Genomic DNA, 27,602 nt, shown 5'->3' with positions numbered 1-27,602 from the left:
TGATTTGTTGGCTGCTCTCCATTTTGCAAAACGCTTGGCCTCGCCCATGCGCTTGATGCGAAACACATTGGTGATCTGGAGGACGGGGGGAGAGAGTATGTTGATATGAATTGAAACCCACCCAAGAGTTGTGCTGCGATGTCGAAGACCGTTTGGATGGAAGTCCCCTGAAGCCACAAATTTTGGCCATAAGGCTTCCCAGAAAACTTCCAAGGTTTTGGGACAGAAATGAGCTTCAATACATACTTCACGCTTCGTGGTAGCATGCATTCCACTGGATGCAGGAGCGGTCCCTCCGAACTGCTCTGGTAGTGCCGGGTAAGAGACATGTACATGCCCTTCAAGGGAGGCCTCTCTCTATTTGTCCAGGAAAGACCAGTCGCGCGCAAGAACGCGTTTTCAAACTGTTCTTGGGCTGATTTCAAGTCTCCGGTGCCCAGTGTAACGCCTTTTGGCGTGGTTGGGCATGGTAACTGACAATACCATGTGTAGTAGGTCTTTCCCTCCCGATTAAAAAGCAGCTGGATGTAGTGAATGCCGACATCTTGTTTGGTTGGGTCCCACTTGGTCATAATAGCATCCCATATCCGGCCCCGGCTATCAGCCCACACCCGGAGGTTTGTCTCTGGATCCACATAGAAGAGGTCAGCAGTTGAAAGACCTCAGTGTTTGTTGGAGGGGAAAAAAGGTCCTAACTGTCTCCGCTGTACGATCGGTCCACAATTGCAGTCCGCACCTTGAGACTAACGGTCTGGACGAAGCGTGGTTTCTTTGTGGATCTAGATTCATCACCACCACCCTCAGCATCCGAATCCAAACCGCGTTTCTTGCTTTGCTTCACTGCTGAAGGCTCAGGTGCCTTCTTCAAACTAGTCCGGATGGGATGAAGTTGGAACTTCCCAGCTTTCTGGGACTGGTTGTTTTTCATGGCTTTATGCAACCAGCCCACGGAGACAATCTGGCAGCCGCTGACTGAGCCAGCTTCGATCACTAATGATAGGAACCTAGTAAGTATATATATATAACACCAGATGGACCCTTGGGTAAGACCAGCTCACCTTTCTTGGCCCCTCTGTCCACATCGTGCTGGGTTGTCACGAGATGCGTGCAGTCACTGATGTCCATTGCCGCGAACTTGGCTCCGCATTCTTCGACCATCCGTTCGATATCATCTACAATATTGATCAGCCTCCACGACTACCAGAAATGTGAAGGACCATGTTGATGAAGATGCTTGCGATGAAACAGACCATGGGTACTGCCGGGGATGTTGCCACAGGCGGCGATGACAAGGCCTGACAGCCAATTTTGTGCCATGGTGAGGGCGACCCAGGAAGGCCTGGGCCATGGAGGCCTGCAGAACTGCAATGGAAGGCATCTTGGGCTTGGGAATGGGCCGGCTTTTATCATAGTGATGGGCAATCATGGAGTTTTCCAAGAGACAATTTTGTCGGGGGTTTCCTTGCTCTTCTTTGTTGAGGGATAATCCTGCAGGGTTATGCCGTGGATGAAGGGTTGGGTGATGCCGTTGAGGTGGAGGAAAGTGGTAAGTTCTAGGGAGTCCATTGAGTAAAGGTCGCGTTGAAGCAAGGCAGTAGCCTCAGGATAACACCCCTGGACAGCTCCATAGGTCTCAGTCAATATTCAACCTAGTTCTTTGAAATGTAACAATGCAGAGCGGAATCAACACACAACAATTACCATTAATTGCGAGATAAAATCAAGTAAATTGAAAACGCTGAAGTAATTATTTTCCCAAGGGAAGACAAGCTACCGTTTCTTCACAGCAATAGCCCCATTTCCCTAGCACAGCAAGAGAGAAATCCAGAGAGACGCTTAGTTACTAGTGAAGTAGTTGAAAGCCACCACAGGACCAAGATTAATCTCCTTAGCCCAGGCATCAAGGTCATAGCGCATGCGGTTCCAGTTGCTCAACTTCTGGCCATTAGGCGGAGCATATTTGGCGAGATCAAAGCCCTCGGGCTCCTCATACACGAAGAACATGTACCGGTGGGGCGAGCTACCGGGCGGCGGGGCGGGTCCGATATAATTCGCGACAAAGGGCGCGGTGGGGTTGAGCACACCCGCCTCCGTGGCTTTGACACCCGGCTGGATCCAGTGCAGAATGGGTCCCAGCGCTGTAAAGGATGGGAATGGAGCGTCGACGTCCAGGGCGACGATCAGATAGGTGGTTGAGGTCGATGCGCCTGGGAGGGTGAGCTCTGGAGGTGACTGAGCGTCTGGATATTTATAAGTTAGCTGACTTGATACGATGTTTATTTTATTTTATTTCTTTTTTTTTTTGGAGGATCTTTTTGATGATGCTTACCACTGCGAGCGATGTACTGTCCTGGCTCGACGTTCTGGTGGGTCCCCACGGTCAGGCCCAAGACCTTGGACTTGTCATTCTCAATGAGAGAAAGGGCTGCCTGGACGCTAGTATCGGAAGGCATCTTGGGTGATTTTTGGGATGAAAAGAGACGGTGCCAAGAGCTGAGGATGCGAGAAGGATGAATTCCAAGAGGACGGGGGGCGGTCAAGTTTTCTGGCGGCGTTTAGCGGAGATAAGAATTCAGCGGATACAGACAGCCCTGTGTATCCCCACCTCACTGCTCAGTTGTCAACCCAGAACTCGCACTACTGGAAGCTACGAAGTAGTCTTGCCTTTATGTGGCCTAGTGGTAACTTTATGAGTCGACATCGGTGAACTACAAAGAGATAAGGCTTATCTGCTAAGGCATGCTTGTATTCACTCTCGCTTCGAGTCTTTGCATCTCTTACTCCTGGAGAGGAGAATATTGGTCACTATAGCCCACACGCTAAGATTCCTCTTGTCCGGAAACGGAGTGCCAAAGCCGCGACTAAATTTAACATTTTCCCCCGTCGTCTCGTACAATTCCAGATCGTAACGTCGGACGAGTGTCGCAAAGACCAGAAAGAGCTCCGCGTAGGCCAAACTACACAGCTCTGTCAGTAAGGCCACCTTGGACAAAATAAAATGGAAATGGAAATAGAAAAGTGAGGGCATTGGACATACTTCATGCCGAGACAGATTCGGCTGCCTTTGGAGAAATTCACAAGATAGCGATCCAGTCGCTGGCCCGTAGCTGCAGCGCGCATCCAGCGGTCTGGGTCGAAGGTGTGTGTCGGGGAAGATGGCTGGGCCCATCAGGGTGAAATAGTTTGTCTAGCTGACCATAGTCTGGATTTTTCTTAGCAAAATTGCGTTGGTAGAGAGCGAGAGAAATACAAAGACTCACTTCGGGTGGAATAAAATAGTCCTTACAGACCAGCGCCTCGATGGGTGCAATCCGAGGCGATCGACTCGCAATGCCCGTGGAAAGACGGAGCGTTTCCAAGATAACGCCAGACTAGACATTCAGTGAGAGAAATAAAATTATTTATAGATCCATGGATAGTTCCAGCATATCAAAAAATGGCAAAAGAACACCCACCAGATACGGGAATTGTTCCAACTGATTCCAGTTGGGCTGCGAGTCCGGCGCCGGCATCACCGACCGCAATTCCCCTCACAGCCTCGCCTTGATTGTGTCATTGCTGAATATATAATAAGCACCCACAGCCAGAGATCTAGCCGTCATCTCCGTGCCTCCAATCACCAGAGCGAATCCTTCATCAGAAAGACGAGTAGGAGTTCGCATGTGCGCAGGAATCTCCGGACGAGCCATAATCTCCATGATAGAGCCGCTCTCCAATTCGCAAGGCTTGCCATGGCTAATGTCCATGATGGCCTGTTTTCAAAAGATCTTGTCCAGGAGAACACGGCGTTGGCGATGGGTTCTGGAGAAATACTTGAGAAGGCAGACTCGTTGATCCCGAACTGGCCTACTACTGCAGGGTCTTTTTCACGTCTTCGGGCAATGGAGGTGTAGATCTCGTCGTAGTATTCGGCATCCTTGATGTGGATTTCTCGAGGACTGACGCGGAGGATTGGACCTGGAGATTTCTTTTAGCGGGTGCTTTTTGCGGTCTGTCAAAGGAAACGGTCTATCAAAGGAAATGATGGAGCCACGAACCATCAACCTGATGAAATCGCTCCAACTCCCAAACAAAGGTTCCTCGTTTGATGACATTGCAAGAGACCTCATAGCCGCTAGTTACTGCCGCGATTGTAGGACCACAGAACTTGCTGAGTGGGTGGAAATATACTCAGTACTGGCTTCTTAGGGCAAGGTAGACCACGAGACTACCGACACCCCAGATCAACAGTCCAGCCATGTTGATTGGAAAGAAGTCCAGTAGCAAGAAAAAAAGTATGAAAGACTCAAGATAAATACAGCAACCAGAGAAAAGAAAAAGCGGGGGATGCTCTAACTTGACCACAAGGACATCCTCGCACTGCGTACTGCACTGCAAACTGCATGCAGTAGTCCACCCACGAAGAGTAATCGAGTGCACTACTAATGCAACTAATTACAATTCCTGCCAGAATAACTGGTCAAGATGGACTCTTCACCAGCTGCAGCAAAGAGCGGCATTTATTTCTCGTTTCCTCGACGAATACCAGACAAAGATATGTATGCCGAGCAGAATCAGCAGAATAGTCATTTGCTGGCTTGCACAGGTAGCCAAGCATGGCGTTGCTCTAGTCATCTCTTGGCTGGCTTGAGCTAGGAAAGTATTACTTAATCTGTAGAATAGTTCAGAGTCTATGGTTGTGTGAAATTACCCGATACCTTCTCAAACCACCAACGGTTTCTTGCCGCTCACGCAGGATACTAATATCTAGCTTGTACTTGGCCTACATGTTTAGTGTGTGACACCCAAAGCCCCCCTCTTACTCTGCAGAACAATTTCTAGGGAAAAGATCATGATTTCTTGGGCCCTAGATGAAAACATAGTGACCAGTCTTAAGATCAAGTATCTGTCTTTGTGTTCTTAATCTCTGGAATAAAGTGACGGTAAATACGACTACAGGCCTACTAAAAAGAGAAGTAGGTTCACGTCATTTGTAAGAGAACAAAAAAAAAAAAAAAAAAAAAAACAGTGATAGCAAATAGAATTGAATATGTGCACCAGACTGTTACTTTATAGCTGAGAGCAATGTTCAATTCATCAAGTGTAGTATCGCCCAAACCTCTGGTTAAAATGCAGAGAACGCTAGAAATTCACTAATGAGACAGATGAAGAGCAGGCTGCTCCATTGAAAAAAAAAATTCACAGATTCATCACAGATTGGGAGCAAGAACAGCGGTTGATAAATAAACAACAAAGAAAACCATGGTATCGGGACTCCGGAACACCAAATCAGCCAGGATGGACAGGTATCATAAAGCAACGCGTATATGAAAGAAGAAAGACGGGAAAGAGAGAGAAAGTCAATATGTGGATGAGAGGGAGAGGTCGTAATATCAATAGAGATTCATAGCTCAATGCTTACTGAGCTACATTCACGCAGCATAGCCATAGGAGGAGCCGGTGTTGGTGGTGTCGAGTTTCAGCTCAGGCCGCGGGTCATCGATGGTGATCTCTCCGAGTTTCTTGTCGAGAAATTGCCCTTCCGAGTCTTGCGTCTTTGCTTGCTCTTCGGCCTCTGGCTGCTCATTCTCATTGGTCTTGGTTTCTGGCTTTGAGTCTGACACTGTTGTGACAGACTCTTTCCGCTCGGTTTCTGGCACAACATGATTTTCCATGAAAGTGACATCCTCGCCATCCGACTCGTGGTCTCCGTTCATGGAATGGAACTCGTCCTTGTCCGTCGGCAACTCAGAAGCAGAGTCGACATCCTCATTCTCATCAACGGCAGGCACGGCAGTAGTAGTCTGGAGCTGCTTCACGGTCACAGACTCAGTGATGGGCTCAACCGGCTCAATCGGCTCAGTGTTTTCGGTCGGTTCGGTGCTGTGGCTGGAATGCGAGAGGGCAGTGGGCGAAGTGGAGGCACGGCTGGATCCCGAGCCCCAGATGTGCTGTGGGTGGCGAGGAGGCAGGGCGGGCGGCCCGGAACGTTTGGGGATGGTGACCAGACGAGCGCGAGTGAAGTTCGGGGAGAAGCGCTTGGGGTCGCCGGGGAAAGGGTGCTCGTCGACGGTAATAGGAGACGGGGCGACGCTCTCCTGCTTGGTCACGGTTGCGTTGCTCACCTCGTGCACCTCCAGGTCGTCATCGTCGTACTCAATTGCATGGTCTTCGTGATGGTAATCAACGCCATTTCCGTTGACTTTCTCGTCTTTCTCGCCACCGTGGATCGGCACCGTGTCCCAGTGAGCGTCGTCCTCATCCCACGGAGCGAGCGAAGAAACGCCCGTTGACTCCTTGGCGCTGCGCGATGACGCTCGGCTTACTGAGGTTGTCGCAGTTAGCGGGGCGTCGTCGGTCTGAGTGCCGCGGTCCACGCTCGTGTAACTCTGCACGCTGGCGCGCCAGCTGGTCCGCGGGGAACTATCAAGGCTGCGGCGCGGGAACGTCGCATAGATGGGGCTGCTGGGGCTGGGCCGGAATTCAAATGCATCAGCAGTTGGCCTAATCTTGCTACCAGCCTCGCGGATGAACAGGCCCTCGGCCTCTAACGCTTTTACTCCGAATGGATCCGGATCATCCACAGCCGGCACGCCAAAGGCAGACATGTCGTGGTTCGCCAGCTCAACATCGCCGGGTGTTTCGCCAGGTGGCGGAACCAAGTTCTCGTCCACATTCACATCGCCCTGTGCGGCCTTGACAGTCTCGAGCAAAGTGGAGATGTAATGCGGCGGGTGTCTCAGTTTCCCCGCGAGGATGTCGCTAACCGAGATGCGCTCACCGTAGAAACGCTCATTCTCGTCGGTACGTTCGATGATAACTGTGCCGTCGATGGAAACGCCAGCGTAGAGACCCTTGCTCTTCATATAGTTGTAGATCGGAGCCTGCCGTTTATGGACCTCAGACTCGAGTATCCCTCCCATTCCCACGGGACCGGCCGTGGCGCTGACCTCACCACCGAGGGTACAGCGCACTTTCTTGAAGGCGTCGAGCGCCTCATAAGTATTGATAATCACCACGCAGTCGTAGATATCGACACCGGCTAAGAAGCCAATACCTGCTGTGTGCAGCATAATCCCCGACGGGGGACTCCATTCACCTGTCTCGGGGATGCGCGCCAGCAGCACGCCACTCCCGCCAGACCCGCTGACCCAGAGCCCCGTGCGCATGGTGGTGAAGATAGCCAGCCCCTTTGCATTCTGGATAACTTGCGCGGGGATCTTTTGTAGGACGCGCTGTTTGCCCTTGGGGCGGTTAATCTTGCCGTTGGAGTCGGTGGAGTCGGTCGACTCGGGTGCGTAGAATCCATCTTTGCAGAAGCTGCGCAGGATGCGCGCTGCCTTGTCACTTTCCTTGTCGATGGTCATGGGCCAGAAGGCCTCGGTGCCCAGTTTGTAGGACAGGCGGTTGACGGGAGCGCCGAGTTTATCGACGGTGTCCCACGCTTTGTCGAAGCCCTTTTTCGAGTAGCGCTTTGTATTCTCCCAGCTGAATTGAGGCATGGTGTCGAAGAAGCTGGCGAAAGATCAAACAATAAAACACTCAAACAGCAATTATAAGAAGAAGAATAAGAAAGCCCTAGGCTTCTGGCCTGGTGCGCGGATCCAGGCACGCAAATCGATCAACCGAATACTGAAACGCGGATGTGCTGCGAACAGCACGCATGGACCGGAGGATTCTTCTCAATGCGATCCGGAATGTGGAGCGAGAGCGATCGGGTTCGGATACTGGAGGAATTCGGTAGGATCTGCAGTCGCCACAGCGGAATGCGTGCGGGGAGGAATGTCACGGCCTCAAGCGTTTCAGCGCTGGAACCTTCACTTGATCAAGACTGATGCGATGCAGCAGGACTGATGAGAAACCCCAGGGAATATATGAATATCTTTTTCGAATAATATCCAAAGGCCGGGGAGCCGAGTGGCGGCCGAGGGCATGCGATGGCAAAGCCGGAGTGTAGAAGCCGAGGTATGGGCCGAAGATGAAAGAAGTCGGGATGAGCGGAAAACCAGGCACCAGGGCCTTTTTGAAAGAGATGAACGAAAGGCAAGGAAAGAAAAGGCAGAAAAAAGAAAGAAAAAAATAGAAGATCGGGACGCACGGAAGAGACGTCTCCAAAGCCCAGAACACCCGCAGGTCCATGGAACGGCGGGCCCGGCGATGTCATCGACTCGACTCGTAACGTTTTTATAAGACAATTACTATAGCATTATTGACTATTGTATTTGAAATTGGGATTTGAAATTCAGTGACATATTCACATTAGTGCTATTCTATTTAATTTTCTTTCTTCTATTCGACTAGAAAAAAAAATTAAAAAATATAAGAGATTATTCAATCCTGGTATATTGCATGTCTGCGATAGATCACACCCCCACCCCCGGCAATCAAAGCAACCAGGCCTACGTGGACGTGGGTCCCCCCAAGTCGAGATGGGAATTTAGGCAGAGTCTATGAGTGAAACAAGTTCTCTGGATTTAATTGTGAAACAAAAAGACAACTTCAGTGGAAAAATATGAAAAAAAAAAATATAAAAAGAGAGTTGTTGCTTTAGTGGATCCGCTTGACAGGTCACTTTAGGGCTTGTATAGATCGACAATGCACTGGCACAGGGATCCCCCAAATATCAAATAGTATTCTTTAGGGGATGATTTCTTATATTCTGAGTATATTTGAGAAGAAGGATGCCGTGCGCATTTTTCAGTGGATCCATTACAACATATTTCGCATCCTCTTGGCTACAATAGACTTTCCGAGCGGCATTCTTCCTGAAACTCTGGGGAGCTCAGTGCATGTCCCTGCGTGGAGCTGGAGCTGGAGCTGGATGGAGTCCATCCAGTCCGTTGGGCTTTGGACTGGCATATCGGACCTCGGGAGACGGGCTCTGCTGACAGTGCAGTTGGGGACGGTCCCAAGAGATAGTCTGCGAACAAGGATTGACCTGATTATTTGTGCTCTGGGGTCCCCGAGGAGGTGGTTGAGAATTTACTCGGCCATTTTATGTGTTGTGGCCGGGCAGGAGTGGATGCCCTAAGTCATTTAGTGTCTTTGTGGTATGATGGAGATTGGAGCAGTCAACAAGCCCTATTGACACAATGCCATTCTACTGACTCGCAAACTTGACAATGCCTCAGCCACACATTCATGTCAGGATCTGTTCAATAACCAAGGATCTACTGGGTGGATTTCCCAGTAATGTTTTATTTCTTCAATACAACTGGATAACTGGCACATGCACATGCCCAACATGGTCATGAGAAACGTCAAGATGGAAACAAGGTCTAGCGACACAGGGGGTGTTTGAATTGATATAGAAACAGAGAAAACCACAAGCTCTCACAGCGCACCCAGCTCCTTCAGCTTGGAGACGAGGCCGTCGACGTCCTCCACCTTGCCACCACCCTTCCGGGGCGGGGGTTCTAGCGAGGTTAGTATGGGTTAAAGACAGGAGTCTAAGAAGAAGAGGGGAAGTACATACCGGTCACCTTGAGCGTCTTCAACCGGCGGGTATCCTCAACTCCGAAATCAGCCAGAGTCTTCTTGTCCAGCGGCTTCTTCTTAGCCTTCATGATATTGGGAAGAATAGCATAGCGCGGCTCATTCAAGCGCAGATCCGTCGTGACAACCAGTGGCAGCTTCGCACGCAGAGTCTCCACACCACCATCGACCTCATGAGTAATCTCGACAGTCCCGGACTCATCTTTGACATCCACCTTGCTAGCCTGGGTCGCCTGCGGCCAGCCCAGCAGACCCGCGAGCATCTGGCCGGTCTGGCCCTGGTCGCTGTCGATAGCCTGCTTGCCCAGCAGCACGAGATTGATGTTCTCTTTCTCGACGACGCCGCGCAGCATCTTGGCAATGGTCAGCGGCTCGGGCCCGCCGTCGCCCGCGCCCTCGGGAACATCGATGTGGAAGGCCCGGTCGGCGCCCATGGCCATGGCGGTGCGCAGCACGTCCGGGCACTTGGGGCCGCCGGCGGCCAGGGTGAGGATGTCGTCGACTTTGATCGGGCCCTTGCGCTCGCGGAGCTGCACGGCTTCTTCAATTGAGAGGGCGTCGAATGGGTTCATCGAGTGCTTGACGCCGGCGGTTTCGACGCCCGTCTGGGCTTTGTTGATGCGCGGTTTGACCTGTCATTCATTTCTATGTTAGCTTCTCGTTGAGATTTATATATACAACAGCATAAATGTATGATTCGCCGAGCTAGTGGGTGCTCGTGCTGAACAATGATTATGCTCAAATCGAGACAACTCGGTCTTCATCTGCATGCGCTCCGATCACCGGTCGCGGGTGGAAGAGGTAGAGGATTTTGCCAACTGACCGCATAGTCAATGACCCGTTTCACGGGCACCAATATCCGCAAACCACTAGCCATGGTGAGTGATTGAAACCAAAGAGGAGTGCAATTGATGGAGAGAGAGGGAGCGGAAGAGTCGACTGCGGTGACGGAGCGCCAAGAAATTGAAAACGCCGACGCGGCCCGAGTTTAGCCCTCGTCGAACCATCCCAGCCGAGGTTAACCATACAGCCTATGAGATGGTATTGTCCTTGGAGACCCTGGATGATCATGTGGGGTGAAGTACTATTAGTCTTACTAGTGATGCATTCCATCATCACAATCCAAACAAAAGTAGACTGGAAGCTGCCTGGGATAATCGAGAACGTGTCCTTCTAGAATATACTCAGTTAGAGATGTTAAGGTTAAGGGCATAAAGAGATATCTAAACTAATCAAGTTCGTGTATTAAACCACGAAAGGATAGTTGCTTATTCTGATATAGTGTGTGTGTACTGCTATACCCATCTGGGCGTATACTCTCCCAACTCCAGAAATTTCCTGCTCTTAGACCCGCAAAAATTTGATTGACTATGCGCCTAGCCTGTTGTACAGCGTCACCACGTCTCTTGTTTATAACGTCCACTCTTCTCCATACTAATCAAGTATTCCTCTGCTTGTGCCCGACTGAACGGACCGCCCGGTGCCGGCGTCCCACCATGTTGGAAGGTCTCAATAAGCGCCTCTCGCACAGCTTGAGGCATCCGCCCAGAGGATCCGCAAATATAAACAGAGCCCTGCATATCATGCAAAAGACGGGAAAAGAGCGCAAAGTTCTGTCGGATAGTGTTCTGCACATAGACCTTATGCTGCTGGTCTCGCGAGAACGCTGTCAGCACCTGCAGTGGAATGATCTTGCTCAAGTAGCTCCATTCTTCCTCGAAAAAGAAATCAGAGGCTCGGTTGCGCCCGCCGTACAAGAGAACGGTGGGACCAATGGGTGGTTCCACGCCAGGGTTTTGTTCGCGGAATTGCTGGACGAGTGCTGCCTTTTCCCACAGCATGGAGCGGAGAGGCGCAATACCTGTGCCGGGGCCGATAAGCACGGTGGCGGCGGTGAGCTGCTGTACCGAGGAATTGATGCCTCCGGATTGTAGCTGGACGCGGAGGGTACTTCCCGGTTGGAGCATCGAGAGATACTTGGTGCAGACGCCTTCTCGGATGCGTTTGATGACGGTCTGGTATTTAACGATAGCGATCAGCAGCTCGAACTGTGTCGTGCCATCTGCGGCCTGCTTGCGCTTCCCGCCGCTGGCGATGCTAAACTGTCGGGCTCGCATGATCGGAAGAACCGACAGCGCGTGCTGCCAGGGGATCTTAACCGAGTGGAACTCGTGCAACACCTCAAGAATACTGCGTCGTGGCCGTGTCGTATAGTCCCATAGTTCGTCGAGATAATCGGGATTGGTGAATTCTTGTAACCGTTCCTTGTGCCTGTCATCCTCCGTGTAGTGTGAAATTGCGGCAAAGAATGACCGGCGGGGGATCCCTCGAATATCCAGATAATCAATGAGGAGTGCACGTAATGTCAGGTTGGGATATGAGTCAAGACCCGGTATTGGGGGCGGAGAAGATATATCGCCTGTGGGAACTAAAGAAATTGGGCGATCTGCCTGTTCGCCCCATCCCATCAGGTCGATCAGAAGCTGGGCATCGGCTGCCGAACTCTTGGGTGTGATGGCGATCATGTCCCCCGGGACATAGGAGACCGAGTCGGGGACGGTCAGGGACACATATCGCACATCCTGCCAATGTTTCGGTGGAGTCACACGCCGATTCTCAACCAGGGTTGCATGCAAGGTATTTGGGAGAGGTCGAATGTCGTGCTCCAGATGTAATTCTGTTGGAGCAGCGGGTGTAGGCACTTTCGTTGACTCGCCATCTTCCCTCAATTGCAATATCCATTTGGGTGGTAGTTGCACATCATCGGGAATGACATGTTGTCCGGGAGGTAGAGGATGTCTGTCAAGCAGATGCTTCCGAAAATTGGTCATCCACGGTATGAATGTGCCCTCGAGTCTGGAATTGAAGAACATGAGCGCAAGCTCGGTACCGCAGACAAGTTATGAAGGAGCTACTCACTCTTCAGGATGTTGTTGGTCTGCTTCGCCCGTGGGGTAAATATCATTCGCGCCCAGCTGCAGTAATCGCTTGTAGAGCTTCCGGATTGCCCAATTGAACCTAGCATCCCATCAGCACCAGTCGACAACGATGACAGTTTCTCGTTCCAACATACTTGGGATATGAGCTATCCCCCAAGCCAAACGACGCAAAGTTGACCCCACTCAAATATGTCGGCGGGAGTTTCTTCACCAGAAGCGATTTCCAAAACGTCCTCGCATTCGCGGGGAGATCTCCCTGGCCGGTCGTTGAAACCACGAAGATTGTGAGAGTGTGCGAAGGCAGATGTTCCTTAAGCCATTTAACCAGTCAGTACCATTATATCCAATAGCAGAAACGCGTATAGTATTCGCACCGGCTTGGCCTGATTCAACTCGGATACGTGTGTCGCAAATCGGAGACGTTCGGCGAGGGCGCCCAATTCCTCGGCCACTTCCTGGGCATTGCCTGTCTCAGAGCCATACAGGATAAGCGCCGAGCGTTTTGTCGAATGAGGCTGGCTGTCGCCCATGCTGCGGCTCGATGCCCACGCCGGAAAGATGTTGTTTTGCTCGAAGCTTTGCCCCTCCAAAAATTCCAGGCGAGGCCGATCTCGCTGCGGGATGGCTGACGTCATCCATGGCCGACATCGCCCTATGATCTATAGAACTACAGAACATGGATTGGCGAGTGATAAGCGTGCTAGACTGTAGGAATATGCTCAAATGGTCAAAGTGAGCACAAATCCAGAGGACTATGTCTACGGCGAGAGCCATACCTGTACTTCATCCTATGAAAACAACCTGCGTAAAGACCAGGACCGTCCAGTCCACATGAGATTTGCTAAACAAAGCATAGAAGAATCGCTGAAAGGCATAGCAAGGAAAACAAATACAAGGGTATCTCGGTCAGCTTCTCAATATGTGTCCTCGTCACCGCCACCGCCGTCATCGTCCCCGAAATCGTCGTCTCCGCCATCAAAGTATTGCTCGGCATTGTAGTCGCCCCCCATCTCGTCGTCGTCATCCTCAAAGTCGTCGTCCACAATCTCTTCTTCTTGGTCCTCCTCTCCCTCCAGCAGCTCCCCTTCGTCGGCATCTACCTCGCCCTCGCCCTCGTCCTCCTCTCCCCCAGCTGCTCGTCGCTTCGCTGCGTCATCTTCGGCTTCATCTTCCTCGTCTTCAAACCCGCGCTTGACACCAGCTCGGGGCATTTGTGCTTCGTAGCCGTCCATCATACCGCCAGGCCGGAAGTTGGGTTGGAGGGTCTGCCAGAACTCGCGGGGAAAGAAATTCAAGTCTGCGTTCATTTGGTTGAGATTAGTTGGCGCACATTTGAAGAGGAAAGTCGAGTTTGCTTGCAGAGAGAAACGTACGGTATGACTGCCCTGAGATCTTGGGTAACGTCCGCCGCTTCTTTTGGTAGCGCCCCGAGTAGGTGGGCATGCCGTGGAATGGGTCGAAGTTGACGCGCGCGGCGCTGCCTTTCTTGGCAGTGGAGGAGGATGCATCGAGGACAGAGTAGTAGGGCCCTTCGTGGAACCGTTCACGGAGCCCCCGGTAGTAGTCGACCTGGGATTGTTCTCGAGGGTTTAACTTGCGAGCGAGAGGAACGACGTATTTCTATGGATTCCGAGGATCAGTACAAGCAGCCAAGAAAATATCTGAAGCAGCAGGTACGTTCGAGGTGTTTAACCTACCGGGTACAAAGGCGTGGGAGCTGTGTCGGGCTCGCCGCCCGGATCAGCATCCCAGCTGAACTCAGCACCGGGCATCCGTCGACCCTTCTTGGCACCAGCGCGTGACATGGTGGGCTGAGGGAAGATGTGCAGACCAAGTGAACCAAATTGACGAAGTGAAATGCCACTCGAGACTCTTCACGATGGCATCGTATGAAACTACAGCGGGAATTTTACGCGCGAGTGGGGCTGCGGGCATTCAAGGCGCTGACTCACCCATTGGTCATGTGACCCAGTGCTGTTCATTGATGCCTCAGGTCTCAACGGATATCTATAGAGTTTTCTTTTTTTGTTTTCGTTTTTGTTTTTTCCCCTCTCCTTTTTAATTTAAGTACAAGATTTTGTTCCACTAGAAGGATGAGCTAGGTCTTACTCCTCTCAAAATGAAGTTTCAGAATCTCGAGTTAAAAAAACACCCAAAAAGAAACAGCATCAAAGCAAAGGGCGGTTGGTTTGTTTCTCAATTACAGATAGTCCCATGCAGCTGCCCGTCAGTTCTTGTTGGATTCTATGCAGATTCTTCGATTTGACTCGGAAGATCTTAAATCAAATGGTCCGACTACCAAAGCAGAGACTACAAAATGAGATCATCGCGCAGGACAAAAATAGGAACCAGGGGAAAAGTGGAGATAACCTTGGAAGCAGGCTATCCTTATGGCGCACTTCATCAAACACCGTTGAAGTTGGAAATCGCTGTCTGAAACTTGGAGTTGAGATATAATTCCTGCCTCTATTATCGAATTCACTTCATACTATCCGAATGGATTTGGACCCTCTTGGTAATGAAGGAGCGTGCCCGGCCCCCACGCTGTGAGATGCGGGCCCTACAATGTCCAACATGAGACTCCACATGGCCAAACTCAGGGCATCTGAGAGGCCACTCCATCTCTGAACTGAATCCCTCCGGCACTTGGCATTGGCCCCCTGTTTAGTGTAAGAGGCGATGCAGCCGCACCCAAGCGGAGCCTATAAAGAGGCCGTGGGACCGCCCCCGGATGTTGATCGATCTGTGTGCGCGAACTTGCTCAGTTTCAGACTTGAGGATCAGCCATGAGATTCGGTCCGAGTGTGATCTTTTCTTGCTTGGCCGGTCTTTCGGTGGCAGCGCAATCATATGATGAGGATGCTTGCAGTCAAATCCACAGCCGGGTTGCGAACCCGGGCAATGACAGTGAGGATGGCACAGCTCGCTGGATATTTGTTCAATGCTAACCGAAATCCCAGACCCCTTAGTCACTTTTCCAGGCCAGTTGGCTCTCCGCTGTTTGCGGTCGATGCCTTTTGAGTCGAAGCTGGCTGTGTCCTTTGTGAAGGAGTATCGCAAATATTTGCAATTCCACTCGACCCTAGAGACCCTCAAGAACCCACCCTCAGGCTATCAGATGCCACCGACCGATTTGATGGGAGGATTGAACGCAATTCAAGAGAAGGCTGCGGCCAATCACTACAAGAACCAGTACGAATTCGACTCAGATCTGCAAACACTGGTCACCTCGGCGTACGACGGCCATCTGTCTGCGGATTTTTGCTCGCACTCCATCTTTACGTTCCGAAATGAGCCGCCTTTGGTGTCGATTTCCACCAACGGGATCGATCTCCCAAAAATCTACACAACTGGTGGGGTACCCTCGTGGGGTTTTATACTTGAGCTTGTTTCGATCTAAGGGGACTTTCTAACTGTTTTACCGTGAAATAGAGGATGCTCGGCTGTTGAGCTCTCACCCGCACAAAGTCTCTCCGGTCCAGTCCATCAACGGAGTCGACGTGGTCAAGCATATGAAAAGGATTTCAATATACCAGAAACCGCAGGACTTGGACGCTCTGTAAGTTGCATCTCCCTGTTTTGCTTTCCAACTTGATGGCTGATTGTATGATTTCAGCTACAACACCCTCTTTCACTCGAACGCAATGAGTATCGGCAGTACCGGCAACAGCAGTATGTTCGCTGGATATTACAGCTCGACCACCCGATGGCCCGGCGGATCCCAAATTCTGCGCTTTGCGAACGGCTCCAAGACCGACTCGGAAACTATCGTGCATTTAAGAGAGTTCCCATGGCAGAACACCACGGCCTTGTATGAGAATTTCTGTGTTGCAAACAAGGACTCGTCTTCCAGCCAGTCAGGCTCAGAAGCTCACCCGCTGCCGCTGCCAGATGGATATCCCGAACCATTCGTCCGAGACAACTTCAACCGGATCATGGGCTTCTTCCCCGAACATTCTGGCCTCAAGGATATCGCGGTGCTGAGCGTCCCGAGCTTCCAGGTTCAGGGTGCGACGTCAGACGGGAAATTGCCCGACACGGAGATCGTCGACTTCTCCAACACTGCCCGTGATTTTCTCGCGAATGCCACCGACAAGGGTAAGAAGAAGATGATCGTCGATTTGTCGGGCAATCCTGGTGGTAGTGTCCTGGCTGGCGATAATCTGTTCCGCATGTTCTTCCCAGACAAGGTACCCTACTCGGCTGGGCGGTTCCGGGCTCACGATGCCGTCAATTTGCTTGGAAAAGTTGCTTCTCCTATTGTTCAACGGCCCGACTCTATTCTGAAGGGGTTTCCTCCATTTGACTGGACATCGATGGTCCAACCGGACCAGAAGAAAGGATTCAAGTCGTGGAAAGATTTATACTCCCCGCGGAATATCTCGGGAGTCGAGTCCTCCAGTCTCTTTGCCACCAATTTCTCGCGCGTTTCCGAGCACGAAGTTCCCATCAATGGTTACGGCAATGTGATGCTCAACCCGTCTAAAGCGGCCTTTGAGCCCGAGGACATCATCATGGTATGGTCATAACAGTTGCGCTCACGATCTCGTCTGAACGGGGTTTACTAACTCCTATATAGATCACCGATGGCTACTGCGCATCTACCTGCACTGTCTTCGCCGAGCTCATGAAAGAGCAGGGTGTCCGGACCATCGCTTTTGGCGGCCGCCCGCAATTTGCTCCGATGCAGGGCCTGGGCGGGACCAAGGGCGCGCAGGTGCTTCAGTTCTCCCAGATTGCGTCAATCCTGCCCATGGCCAAATCCCTGGCCAAGCAGACGCTGAACAAAGAGGAATACAAGAAGTGGGAGCGCGTGGTGCCTATCCCTCTCAAGGACTTCCCTCTGACGCTGTACTCGGGCGGGGTGAACCTCCTGAGTGCGTTTAGCTCTAAGAACGACAAGGTTCCGCGCCAGTTTGTCTACGAAGCTGCCGAATGCCGCCGCTTCTTTACCGCTGAGAACATCGACAAGCCCGTGTCTATCTGGTCTGCTGCCGCCGACTCCATGTTCCATGGTGGTCCCTGTGTGCCGTTTTCAACTAATGGCACCGGCAGTCTTCATCCCGAGGAGAAATCGACTAATGAGAAGCTGATTTCGCTGTTTTTGGAGTTCCTGTCGGGCTTTAAAGCTCACATTGTTTAGAGACGCTCATGGGCTTATATAACTTCGTTGTAATTAGGAAGGGATGCCTTTTTTATGGACATACCCCAGAGAACGTTCGATGATAATGAATGCCATGAACGTTGTGATTATGTCAAGTGTTTTTTCTTTCAGCTCTGTTGTAGATGTTTAGAACCAGTTACATTCTGTCATCCAGGCTGCCTGCTGCCTGCTGACATCAAGCAGGCTATCCGAAGACAATGATTCCAGGCCAGGGCTAGCTCCGGCTTGCATCCGGGGACTGCAGCATCCGCATCACACCTTCGATCTTATCTGATCACGTTAATTGACTCGTTATCTGATCGTCCCCCACATTTATACCCCAGAATTTCGTTTCCTCCATTCATTGCCTCAGAATATAATGCCCGAGTAGCCTTCAATCAAGTTAGCCATGGCCTCTCATTCTCGCCATGACCCCAACTCAGATAACATCACCACCTTCACGCCAGAAACAGAGCTGGACCCAATGTAACCAACCACCAGCAAAGAGATAGATCCATACCTAGTAACATTCGCCCAGCCATGTGACAAGGAAAACTCCAAAGACTGGACCGCCAGCCGCAAATGAGCCGTGACCGACGTCCTATCCGCAACAGGATTCAACCGCATCATGGTCTCGACGATCATGGCACCAGCGCTGTCGACCATCGCGCAGGAGTTCAACATGAACTCGGGCCATGGCGCTATCAATTTATCTGCTGGTCACGGCATTCGGACCCCTGGTCATCGGGCCCTTGTCCGAAGTTTATGGGAGGAAGCCGATCCTGCATGGGTCTAATTTCTGGTTCTTGGTGTGGAATATCGTCTGCGGCTTTGCGAAAAGCAAGGAAATGCTGATCACGGCCCCGTTTCTGGCGGGATTTGGTGCTAGTGCGAACTATGCGCTGGCTAAAGGGGTGCTGGGGGATGTGTGTCGTCCAGAACAGCGTGGTCGCTTGCTCGGTGTTTACTTGCTGATTCCCTTGCTGTTTGCTGCTGTTGGTATGGACTATATTACCTTTGGGAACGCCTTTCGAGGAAAAGGAAATAATATATAGTTCCAAAACTAACTTTCCATAACAGGCCCCGTTATCGGCGGGTTCATGGTCGGCCGCACTACCTGGCGATAGATGTCCTGGGCGACTTCCGTGTTCCAAGCTGTCATGATCCTGGTGTCATTTTCCTTATTCCATGAAACATACACGCCTCTGATTCTTCGCAAACGAGCAGAGCGGCTCCGCCACGACACGGGAGACTTGCAGTATGAAACAGCCGACGAGCGTCTTCGCGCGAACAGGTTTTCTTCCATGGTGCTGGGCCGAGCTCTGATCCGACCACTCCGTCTACTTGTCTTCCATTCAATTATCCAAATCACCTCGGTCCTCTCGGCGTTTTACTACGGCATCCTATACATCGTACTCTCCACATTCTCAGATCTTTGGATAGACCAATACAAGCAGTCCATCGACTTAAGCGGCTTGCGCTACATTGCCTGTGCCCTAGGCGAAGTCATCGGCAGTCAAATCGAAGCGACATTCATGGTTTTGTCATATTGGCGCATGAGATCCAGATTAAACGGCGAACCTGCGCCCGAGTCCCGCATCCCGCTGGTCCTTCCCGGTTCCGTGCTAAGACTCAGCAGTCTGTTCCTGTACGAATGGGCGGCTGAGAAACGGCTGCATTGGGCTGTGGTTGATGTCGGAATCTTCCTCAATATGCTTGGCATGCAGATTAATGGCATGCCGCCACAGGCGTGCGTGATGGAGGCCTACTCGGATCATATCAGCAGTGCCATGGCGGCGACGCAGTTAATGTGCGGCTTGACTGCGTTTTTGTTTCCGTTATTCGGGCCTCGGATGTACCAGGTGTTTGGTTATGGATGGGGTAACCGTACTATCGCCTTTATTGGGCTGGCCTTTAGTATCCCGGCACCGTTGGTTATTATGGTCTTTGGGGTGAAATTGAGAGCCAAGGTACAATCGAGCTATTGAGTAAATGTTCATTTCAGGCTTGATACAGCCATGTTTTGAGCTGAGAGTAGAAGCAACCAAGAGTAGAAGCATCATAGGTTGTCATATCCCTGAATTAGCTATTTGAAGAAAGAATTTGGTAAATCAATACTGCCATGTAAACGTAGCTATCAAAGGACTTACCCACAATGATAGGACCCACAGTGACACTTTTTTTTTGTATGAATGGTTTCTCTCTTGTCTGCTCAGAAGTGAGCCCTCACAGCCCAGCCGTCTCCACCTGGGCCGCACTCGACGGAGCCGGTCCCCAGGGCCCCTCATTCACGCGCTGCCGCAAGGTCCGTAAGATATCCTCGGTCCCGTCTATCTGTGTACCAGATTCTTGAAGTCGGTCGTGCAGCGCAACAAGAACCTCGTACTTGGCTGTTGCCACTTTCCAGACCGCATTCTGAGAGTCGCCTGCACCACCGCCCACAAAGTCTGCGTAAGACCGCGGCGGCTTGAAGAGATAGGGTAAAACAGTGGTCAGGGCGGGCGGAGTGAGCACCGCCCATGCCCCCGAGGCAGGGAGCAGGCCACTTGCGGCCGGGGACAGCTGGCCTAGGCTTGCTTCGGAAGGTAGCTGGAATCGCGATGAGGCAGGAGATCTTTGAGGTGCTGGAGGCAAGGGCTCCCAATTGGCGATAGTGACGGTCTTCATTAAGTTGATTGCTGCGAGGGCAACATCCTTCATTACCAGGATGTCAGCGGCAGCCACGACATCGGTCCAGAAGCTGGGATGCTCGTTGAGGTAGAGGAAGTAGAGAATTCGTGCAGCGGCAGCTTCATGGTTCCAGTCAGTTGGGGTTTGGCCGGCTGCATTCAGATCCATCGAATTGGAGATCTCCGTCCGTGAGGGCCCTCGCAAGATCTTGCCCAGAACATCGAAAGCTTCACCATTGGGAGGATTGGTAGGTAGAGTCAATATGGGGTTTGCCCCATGTTTTCCCGCTTCTACGAGCAGCACGCGCGGAAGTGAGGCCAGGATGGCCAGGTGCCCTGTGGGCACTTCACCATTAGCCCATTGTGTGGAGGGAATTGCAAGGGATCTGTTTATGCGCGAGAGAATTCCATCAAGGAGGGTGATGGGGTTTTGCAAAAAGTGATTTGGATAGGACTCGGCGTATTGTGCCACATAGGCCATAACCGGCCCAGAGAGATAGTGGAGGTCAACCGCATCCAGCTGCGACTCGCCGAGATAGTACTCCAACACCTTTGCGTGCAGCTTTTGCGCAATGAGAAAATCGAGCGCAGGAGACGAGAAAGTCGAGGTGGACTGCACAGAGCTTCGAGCAACCAAACCGGGGGCATCGATCTCGAGTAGGTCCCGGAAGAAATTCAGCAGAGTCATATGCATCAACACATCGCTCAAGTTGACCATCTGACAGGCAGCAAAATGCAGGATATTGCTGCTTTGGTAGTGGGTTTCGACATCAGAAACCTGCGATGTCGAAATGATATCCCAACGGACGCGTCCAGCCTTGACTAAAAGTCCCATTAGCCTGCCCTGTGCGATAGTTCTCTCGCGTTTGGACAAATCGCCTGGAGCGCCTTGCTTGAGGCTGCACAGCCCAAATAAGAGTCCGTAGACATCCTTGTCGGTAAATACCCTCCTCCACATCAGCCCTTGTCCTGCGCGCGTTTCTTCGTCATGGTCATATTCTCCTTTCTCGAGAGGGCTCGCTAGGTCGACCTCGAGCAGGGCCCATAAGGCGTCAAGCGCCGCTTGCGCAACGGCCGTCGAGGAGGTTGAAAGCCACAACTCCACCAGTGCAGCAACCAATCCCGAGTCTCCCGCTACTATGGCAGCATCACTCGATGTCTGTCCGGCCTTGGCCAGCAGCGAGATAGCAAGAAGGTTGATCGGCGGCGATGGAGCCTTGAAGCCGGCAACGAGATTGATCGGCGGCTCGATGGAGAGGAGATCCGAAAAGCTAAAGTAGGAGGTGGCCTTAGTTGCAAGAGTAGTGACCGGGGTGGGATCTTCTTGTAGGACGGGCAGCAGGGCCGAGATCTGCGATAAGAGCGTGGCGGGGACGATGGGGTCGGTAGCTTCAACGAGCTGCAGCTTCAGCCGGTCGAATAGTTGGGTATCGAGGGGCACGTTCGGATTCTGCTGAATTTGAGCAAGGTGTGATTTCACCTCCTCGAAGGAGGATGGGATAGCCATCGTGCGAGTCGACAACGCGAATGAGTGCTGGAGGAGGCGCCTGTCCCTGTTGAGGTGGGGCCCCGGATCACTAAGCGCTGGAGAGCTCCCCTCCCGTAAGCTCTCGCGTTGATCAACAACACTTCCCAGAAGTATCGTGGAAATTGCTTCAATTCATGCTGATTATGGTGCAGCTATCTTCTCGGGCTTTGATCTATCAATAGCTGATATGTCCAGGTCTACGAGAGTGATTTCTAAAAGCCAGACAAGATGACATATCTGAATTATAAATCATTTCTCAGCCATGTACGCAGAGACCAACTGCCCCCTGACTGTTTGGAATAAGAATGGAGGATACCCAAGGCATATGTAGTTTGCTTCTTTCCATCTGTTGGGAATCGAATGCTCAAGACGCCACCTCCAAGCCTCTGCAACCACGGGGACCCTGAGTCGAGAACAGACCCTTTCGCCAGTCAATTTGAGAATCAACGCTGTCCATGGGTCTTTCATATCGAATTGCGCTTGCCGGTGCCACCGGGAATCTCGGCACTCCAATGCTCGAAGCCCTGCTCGGCGCTGGATACCTGGTCACCGTTCTCTCGCGCATTGGCGGCAATTCGTCGAGATTGAAACCGCATCCCAATATCACCAGCAAAGAAGTTGACTTTACCTCCGTAGAGTCGTTGACGACGGCGCTGTCTGGAGTGCAAGTCGTGGTCTCTTGTCTCGCCACGTTGGCAATCGGCAGCCAAAACCCTCTCATCGATGCATCTGTCGCCGCCAAAGTGAAGCGATTCATCCCCGCGGAATTTGGGATGGATTCGAAGAATGCTTTGAGCATGGAGCTCCCGGTTTGTGCGCCAAAGGTTGCGACGCAGAACTACCTCCTGGAGAAGTCCGTGTCGAATCCCGGATTTACGTACACAGGTATCGCCAATGGCTTGTTTCTGGACTGGTGCATCGCGGCCGGGATAATTGTGAACCCGAAAAATCGCTCCGCGACTCTGTACAATGGCGGGGATGTCCCTTTTACCGCGACAACTCTGCGGGATGTGGCCAAGGCCGTGCTCGGTGTCATTTCTCACCAAGAAGACACTGTTAACCGCATTGTCTACGTCCAATCTGCACTAGTGACCCAGAGGAAACTTATCCAGTACGCCCAAGAAGCCGATGGAAAGGAATGGGATGTTGTGGTTAAAAGCACGGAGGAGGTTAAGCAAGAGAGCTTCCGTGAGCTTGCCAAAGGCTCTGAAGGCGATATTGATGCCGCCATGTTGGGCTTCTGCATACTTGCTTCCTGGACCCCTGAGTACGGCTGTGACTTTTCCAGTCATCTTGACAACGAGCTCTTGGGAGTGAAGGAAATGAGTGAGACTGAGCTGAGCACTTTGATTGGCAGCTATCTGTGATTACCACTTAAGTATGGTATCGATTGCTTTAATAGATATATCCATATTTTTATTTAAGAGAGTCCCTTGTTAAAGAACTCTTCTGTATTCATCAGATCCTTGATTTGTATAGATTGAAATCACCACCTACCGCCTGAGAGGTAAGGCCACAATATGGGCCTTGCTGCCTGAGGCGGAGACATCCAAACAAGTCAAACATCACCACCACCTTATCGGCATCTCTCCACCGAGAGAGCTCGGTTCATCAGTCACCTCGGAGCTCCAATAATGATGGATCCGTTGCAGTCTCTCGTTTCCCAAAGGTCTTCGGACTCGGGCCTCCATATCCAGCTGCACCCGCTCGTGCTTCTCACCGTTTCCGACCATATCACACGGCACGCGGCTCGCCAGCAACAAGGACCGATTATTGGCGCTCTGTTGGGCCAGCAAAACGGACGAGAGATCACAGTGGAGCATGCATTCGAGTGCCATATTACTGGCGGACCCAATGGCGAAGTGCTTCTCCTGGCAGCATGGTTCGAGGAGCGCGTGAAGCAACGTTCGTAGACTCCCCGCCCCCGCACCCAAGCAACAATCCACCCAGACAGCTAGCTGACAGAGACCACAGTCAAGGATGTGCACAAAGACCCGCCCCTCGACCTTGTGGGATGGTGGTCGACTGCTCCGTCGACTGGACCTGACTCCTCCCACTTGCCTCTCCACCGGCAGCTTCTGCAGGATTACAATGAATCGTCCATCTTCCTTGCCTTCCACCCATCCCAGGTCCAATCTTCGAGCGGCGCGAAACTTCCATTAACTATATACGAGAGTGTCCACGAAGGTGAGAATGCTGCCGATACAGCCAAGGAGATGCAGGTTGACGGCGAGGAGACGAGGCTGAACATCCGGTTCCGCGAGCTTCCCTACTCCGTTGAGACCGGGGAGGCGGAGATGATTGGGCTCGATACCATCGCTAAGAGCTCTGGGAATGCTTCGGAAAGCCAGGTCCAAGAGTCTACGCGCCAAGCAGGCCAGAAGACAAGCACACAGGCTGAACTACCCCACCAAGAAGAAGAATGTAGGTGCCTTCATTCCTCCTTGTCTTTTTCTCCTCTGCATATCTAACTAATGACCCCATCGTCATAGTAATCGGCAATCTCAACACCCGCCTCAACGCTATCCGCACCCTCGAGTCCCGCATCTCCCTCATCAAGTCCTACCTCTCCAGCATTTCCTCCGACACCGAGTCCGAAAAAGACAGCACAACAAAAGACGTCCCCACCGCACTATCCCACCCAATCCTTCGCAACATCAACTCCCTCCTCTCGCACCTCTCGATCCTGTCTCCACCAGAACAAAGCGCCTTCGCTACCGAGGTCCTCTCCCAGAACAACGATGTCCTGATGGCCTCGCTCCTGGGCCAACTCGGTAAGAACGCTAAAGCTCTGCGTGACCTGGGCCGCAAGTCTGCCCTCGTCAGTTCTGCGCGCTCGAATGTTCCCTCGCGCAGGAACCCTGCTCTCGCGCAGAGTCGCTTTGAGGACCAGCTCTTGGCTCAGGGTATTGGCTCGGGCCGGGGTGGTGGCGCTATGTATTAGATGTCGTCTACGTAGTAGCCCACCATTTCCCTTGTGCCTGTTCTCTTTTTCATTAGAGCACGAAAACGTCCCTTGATACGGGGCCTCAGGTCTTTTTTTTGTTTTGTTTTTCTGATATTGCTCTTTTGGCGTTGCGGCTTTCCCATGCTTCAGGCTCTCCCTGATTGATGACAGATGCTTAAACGAGGTGACGAATACAAGACTTTCTCCAGTTCTCGAAGTGAATAAAAAGCATATCATGCACACCATTACAATGTCATCATAAAATTATTTAGGCATGAGAAGCGCACTTCAATCATCAACGCTGGACACGACGGCCCCAAGCTCAGACTCTATACAAGACAACGTGACAGAGCTGCGTGAGAAAAAGACAAGATGCAAAAAGGCGCTGCAAAGACGACATGACATCGGAGAAAGCCTTCAAAATAAACAGAGACAAGACATGCCATTAACAACAAACTGGCGGGTATTCATATCCAAAGAACGGGATAGAAGAGACAAAAAAAGGGAAAATAAACCACACTGGAAAATTCCAGATAATCGCTCATGGGATCATCACAGATGAAAATGAAACAGAGAAAGAAGAAGAAATAGAAGAAGAAAAAAGACCAATCCATATCAAGAGTTCGTGCAATTTTCGGGATATGCTGTGCAGAACTGGAATTTCCCAGCCGGGGCGCAGACCCGAGTCGTAGATATTTCATGGATCATGAACGATGGCTCTCGGGGTACGGCGGTGGAGGCTGATATGGGTCAGGTATAGGCATGGGCGCCTGTTCGCGCAAAGGGCCGTCGGCCGGGTAGGGCTGACTTGACTCGACGAGGGGCGGGTAGTGCGGGCCGCGGACATCCGGGTCCTGGTAAGGCGAAGGGCTGCGTCTATAGAAGCGGCCCGGCGGGCCGTGTATGGACTCGTCGAATTCCTCGGCGTACGGGGACGTGCCCAAGTACGCTGTTTCGGGAGTCGGCTGGGCATGGGCCAGAAGCACCTCGCCGTCTTCGTTCGGCGTGACTCCATAGCGACCGGTTCGGCCTACGGCCATGGGAGTGCCGGCGCCATTGTAGGCGGTTCCGTGCATTGACCCATCTGCCGGTTGCAGGTTGATGGACTCGTGGTGCGCCAGATAGCTGGAGTCTGCCATGCGCGTTTTGCGACCCACGAACAGCCAGCGGAAGCTGCGACCGATAGCTTTCAGGAGATCGAGTGGGTTCATGGCGTCGACCAGCGCTTTGAGTCCCAAGTGCCCGCCGTGGTAGGCGACTTTGCCGTTACCATAGAAGTCGGTCACATCGCCGACCTGGTTAGCGGTGGCGTAAGGCTTCCATGAGAAGGCCCAGAGATGCAGGATGGCGAAGATGGCCATTTCGATGTTAATCATCAACTCCGGCAGGCCTGTTTTGAGGTCTGGCAGCTGGATCTTCTTGGTGGGTTTGATGGCGCCCTTGGAGACTAGCAGGGAGATCAACGTCTAGAAGAACAGTTAGGATTCACTCCATGATCTGGTTGGAAACGCCAACTAGGCATACATACCGACTGCCAGAAAGACAAGAAAATAACCAGCTTGATGGAAAGAATTTTCAAGAATGGCCGGTGCTGCTTGATATCATCACCGACCTGATGGTAGAATTGGATTAAGCAGTACATGGCAATCGTGACAAAACACGACTCAATGACGATGACCTATCCATCGAGAGCAATATGTGTTAGTTGACAAATCTCAGCACAAAGAGGGAAAGGGACACATGCCCAGATATGAGCAAAAGCAGGGCTAAGGGATTCCTCGCAGTACACGCCGTTGGCCTGGCTAGCAACGGCGACGATAGTCATCAGCACGCGCATCACGCAGTACTGGAAGACACCGGCCCAAACAACCTGTACATCTCCATCAGCCATCCATCACGTTTTCGGTTCCCCAGATCCCTCTTACATTGAACCATGTCAATCCGCTGCGCGGGGTCCTCCATATCCCATGATCGCCGCCACAGCATTTCCTAAACCAATTCAACGGCCACAGCCATGGCTTGGGTTGGATCCCACGGAAATAATCCTTCTGACTATGCAGGTCCGGCGCGATGTAATGGCACATGAGAGAAAAAAAGGCGGAAATGGTGAAGGCCTCGTAGCAGTCGCCGAGGACTTCAAAGTAGACGGAGTCGTGGTAGAAGAGGATGCTGAGCCATGCGACAAGGGAATAGACGGGGACCATCCACAATATCCGGATAATGCTGCGACAGAAACCCAGGCCTTGTCAGTATGCTGCTGCCTTCGTGTGCTCGCATTGGAGGGGGAGGGGGGGAGATTTGACTCACTGCCGTTGCTCGATGGGTTTACTGTAATGGGTGGCATGGCCCATAATCAGGAAAATGGACACTGCGCATGCGACGATGGCGCAGGCGCCGCCCAGCAACAGACTCAGCTGGTGGAAGGTGATGCCGCCATCCCAGAGATCGACCTCGGTGACTGTCGCGGATCAGTTTGTTGCACGGGCTCAATCGATTCAGGGGGGACGCACTTTCTTGAGTCTCTTCAGTGACATCGCACTCAGTCCAGCCCATTCTAGCTGGAGGGTGGAAGGGTCAAAGGTGGGAGAGTTGAGGGAGGAAAGAAAAACAAAGAGGTTCTATTTTTCGACCTGATTATCTTATCCGGATCGACAGGGGAGAGAGGTCAACCTTGAGTTTTTCCAACTCCAAAATCTTGAAATCTTGAAATCTTAAAAATCGTTGCATTGCGAAATCAACGCCTTTGAGGTTTCTGCAAGAAACTCGGGCGGATTGTTAAGCGCGCATGTGTCGTGCCGATCGACGATCATCGCGGCGAGGCTTGTCTATTTTTGTCTGTTGCATGGCTCAGCCTTGCGACATCCATTTTTGCGCCTGAGATAGAATACACGAATGTGGCAAG

At 51.9% G+C, this 27,602-nt stretch overlaps 13 protein-coding genes across 13 annotated transcripts; 4 read left to right on the top strand and 9 right to left on the bottom strand.

Annotated features, from left to right (window-relative positions):
- Positions 1-691: 691 nt before the first annotated feature.
- NUU61_001818 (putative poly(ADP)-ribose polymerase PARP) lies at positions 692-1,317 on the bottom strand (the record flags this gene model as incomplete). Its single annotated transcript, XM_056652400.1, has 3 exons — positions 692-990; positions 1,059-1,172; positions 1,251-1,317. 3 exons carry the CDS (start codon positions 1,315-1,317, stop codon positions 692-694), a joined length of 480 nt encoding a protein of 159 aa, XP_056513467.1.
- Positions 1,318-1,836: 519 nt separating this feature from the next.
- NUU61_001817 (YbhB/YbcL family Raf kinase inhibitor-like protein) lies at positions 1,837-2,453 on the bottom strand (the record flags this gene model as incomplete). The annotated part of the gene is made up of 2 exons (XM_056652399.1): positions 1,837-2,240; positions 2,330-2,453. The coding sequence occupies 2 exons, from the start codon at positions 2,451-2,453 to the stop codon at positions 1,837-1,839; spliced, it is 528 nt and encodes a 175-aa protein (XP_056513466.1).
- A 2,958-nt stretch (positions 2,454-5,411) lies between these two features.
- On the bottom strand, positions 5,412-7,481 carry NUU61_001816 (lipid-binding SYLF domain-containing protein; the record flags this gene model as incomplete). Its single annotated transcript, XM_056652398.1, has 1 exon — positions 5,412-7,481. The coding sequence occupies one exon, from the start codon at positions 7,479-7,481 to the stop codon at positions 5,412-5,414; it is 2,070 nt and encodes a 689-aa protein (XP_056513465.1).
- A 1,831-nt stretch (positions 7,482-9,312) lies between these two features.
- NUU61_001815 (electron transfer flavoprotein subunit beta/FixA family protein) lies at positions 9,313-10,351 on the bottom strand (the record flags this gene model as incomplete). Its single annotated transcript, XM_056652397.1, has 3 exons — positions 9,313-9,395; positions 9,455-10,106; positions 10,298-10,351. The coding sequence occupies 3 exons, from the start codon at positions 10,349-10,351 to the stop codon at positions 9,313-9,315; spliced, it is 789 nt and encodes a 262-aa protein (XP_056513464.1).
- A 517-nt stretch (positions 10,352-10,868) lies between these two features.
- Positions 10,869-12,943, bottom strand: tah18 (NAPDH-dependent diflavin reductase; the record flags this gene model as incomplete). The annotated part of the gene is made up of 4 exons (XM_056652396.1): positions 10,869-12,330; positions 12,394-12,492; positions 12,548-12,723; positions 12,788-12,943. 4 exons carry the CDS (start codon positions 12,941-12,943, stop codon positions 10,869-10,871), a joined length of 1,893 nt encoding a protein of 630 aa, XP_056513463.1.
- A 384-nt stretch (positions 12,944-13,327) lies between these two features.
- Positions 13,328-14,218, bottom strand: NUU61_001813 (DNA-directed RNA polymerase III subunit C31; the record flags this gene model as incomplete). The annotated part of the gene is made up of 3 exons (XM_056652395.1): positions 13,328-13,710; positions 13,787-14,033; positions 14,111-14,218. 3 exons carry the CDS (start codon positions 14,216-14,218, stop codon positions 13,328-13,330), a joined length of 738 nt encoding a protein of 245 aa, XP_056513462.1.
- A 981-nt stretch (positions 14,219-15,199) lies between these two features.
- NUU61_001812 (uncharacterized protein) lies at positions 15,200-17,556 on the top strand (the record flags this gene model as incomplete). Its single annotated transcript, XM_056652394.1, has 5 exons — positions 15,200-15,320; positions 15,374-15,766; positions 15,846-15,972; positions 16,030-16,930; positions 16,993-17,556. 5 exons carry the CDS (start codon positions 15,200-15,202, stop codon positions 17,554-17,556), a joined length of 2,106 nt encoding a protein of 701 aa, XP_056513461.1.
- Positions 17,557-17,973: 417 nt separating this feature from the next.
- Positions 17,974-18,222, bottom strand: NUU61_001811 (uncharacterized protein; the record flags this gene model as incomplete). The annotated part of the gene is made up of 2 exons (XM_056652393.1): positions 17,974-18,031; positions 18,077-18,222. The coding sequence occupies 2 exons, from the start codon at positions 18,220-18,222 to the stop codon at positions 17,974-17,976; spliced, it is 204 nt and encodes a 67-aa protein (XP_056513460.1).
- A 29-nt stretch (positions 18,223-18,251) lies between these two features.
- On the top strand, positions 18,252-19,544 carry NUU61_001810 (uncharacterized protein; the record flags this gene model as incomplete). Its single annotated transcript, XM_056652392.1, has 2 exons — positions 18,252-18,551; positions 18,684-19,544. 2 exons carry the CDS (start codon positions 18,252-18,254, stop codon positions 19,542-19,544), a joined length of 1,161 nt encoding a protein of 386 aa, XP_056513459.1.
- Positions 19,545-19,782: 238 nt separating this feature from the next.
- Positions 19,783-21,732, bottom strand: NUU61_001809 (uncharacterized protein; the record flags this gene model as incomplete). Its single annotated transcript, XM_056652391.1, has 1 exon — positions 19,783-21,732. One exon carries the CDS (start codon positions 21,730-21,732, stop codon positions 19,783-19,785), a length of 1,950 nt encoding a protein of 649 aa, XP_056513458.1.
- Positions 21,733-22,208: 476 nt separating this feature from the next.
- Positions 22,209-23,120, top strand: NUU61_001808 (aromatic alcohol reductase; the record flags this gene model as incomplete). Its single annotated transcript, XM_056652390.1, has 1 exon — positions 22,209-23,120. One exon carries the CDS (start codon positions 22,209-22,211, stop codon positions 23,118-23,120), a length of 912 nt encoding a protein of 303 aa, XP_056513457.1.
- A 267-nt stretch (positions 23,121-23,387) lies between these two features.
- Positions 23,388-24,697, top strand: NUU61_001807 (COP9 signalosome complex subunit 6; the record flags this gene model as incomplete). Its single annotated transcript, XM_056652389.1, has 3 exons — positions 23,388-23,658; positions 23,719-24,177; positions 24,246-24,697. 3 exons carry the CDS (start codon positions 23,388-23,390, stop codon positions 24,695-24,697), a joined length of 1,182 nt encoding a protein of 393 aa, XP_056513456.1.
- A 707-nt stretch (positions 24,698-25,404) lies between these two features.
- NUU61_001806 (OSTA/TMEM184 family protein) lies at positions 25,405-27,253 on the bottom strand (the record flags this gene model as incomplete). Its single annotated transcript, XM_056652388.1, has 6 exons — positions 25,405-26,166; positions 26,229-26,378; positions 26,439-26,570; positions 26,626-26,923; positions 27,008-27,158; positions 27,211-27,253. The coding sequence occupies 6 exons, from the start codon at positions 27,251-27,253 to the stop codon at positions 25,405-25,407; spliced, it is 1,536 nt and encodes a 511-aa protein (XP_056513455.1).
- Between the last annotated feature and the right edge of the window lie 349 nt (positions 27,254-27,602).

The sequence above is a fragment of the Penicillium alfredii genome, assembly GCF_028826965.1.
Source record: "Penicillium alfredii strain IBT 34128 chromosome Unknown utg000004l_segment0_segment0, whole genome shotgun sequence".
Taxonomy (NCBI): domain Eukaryota; kingdom Fungi; phylum Ascomycota; class Eurotiomycetes; order Eurotiales; family Aspergillaceae; genus Penicillium; species Penicillium alfredii.
This window is presented reverse-complemented; position numbering and strand designations above follow the sequence as displayed.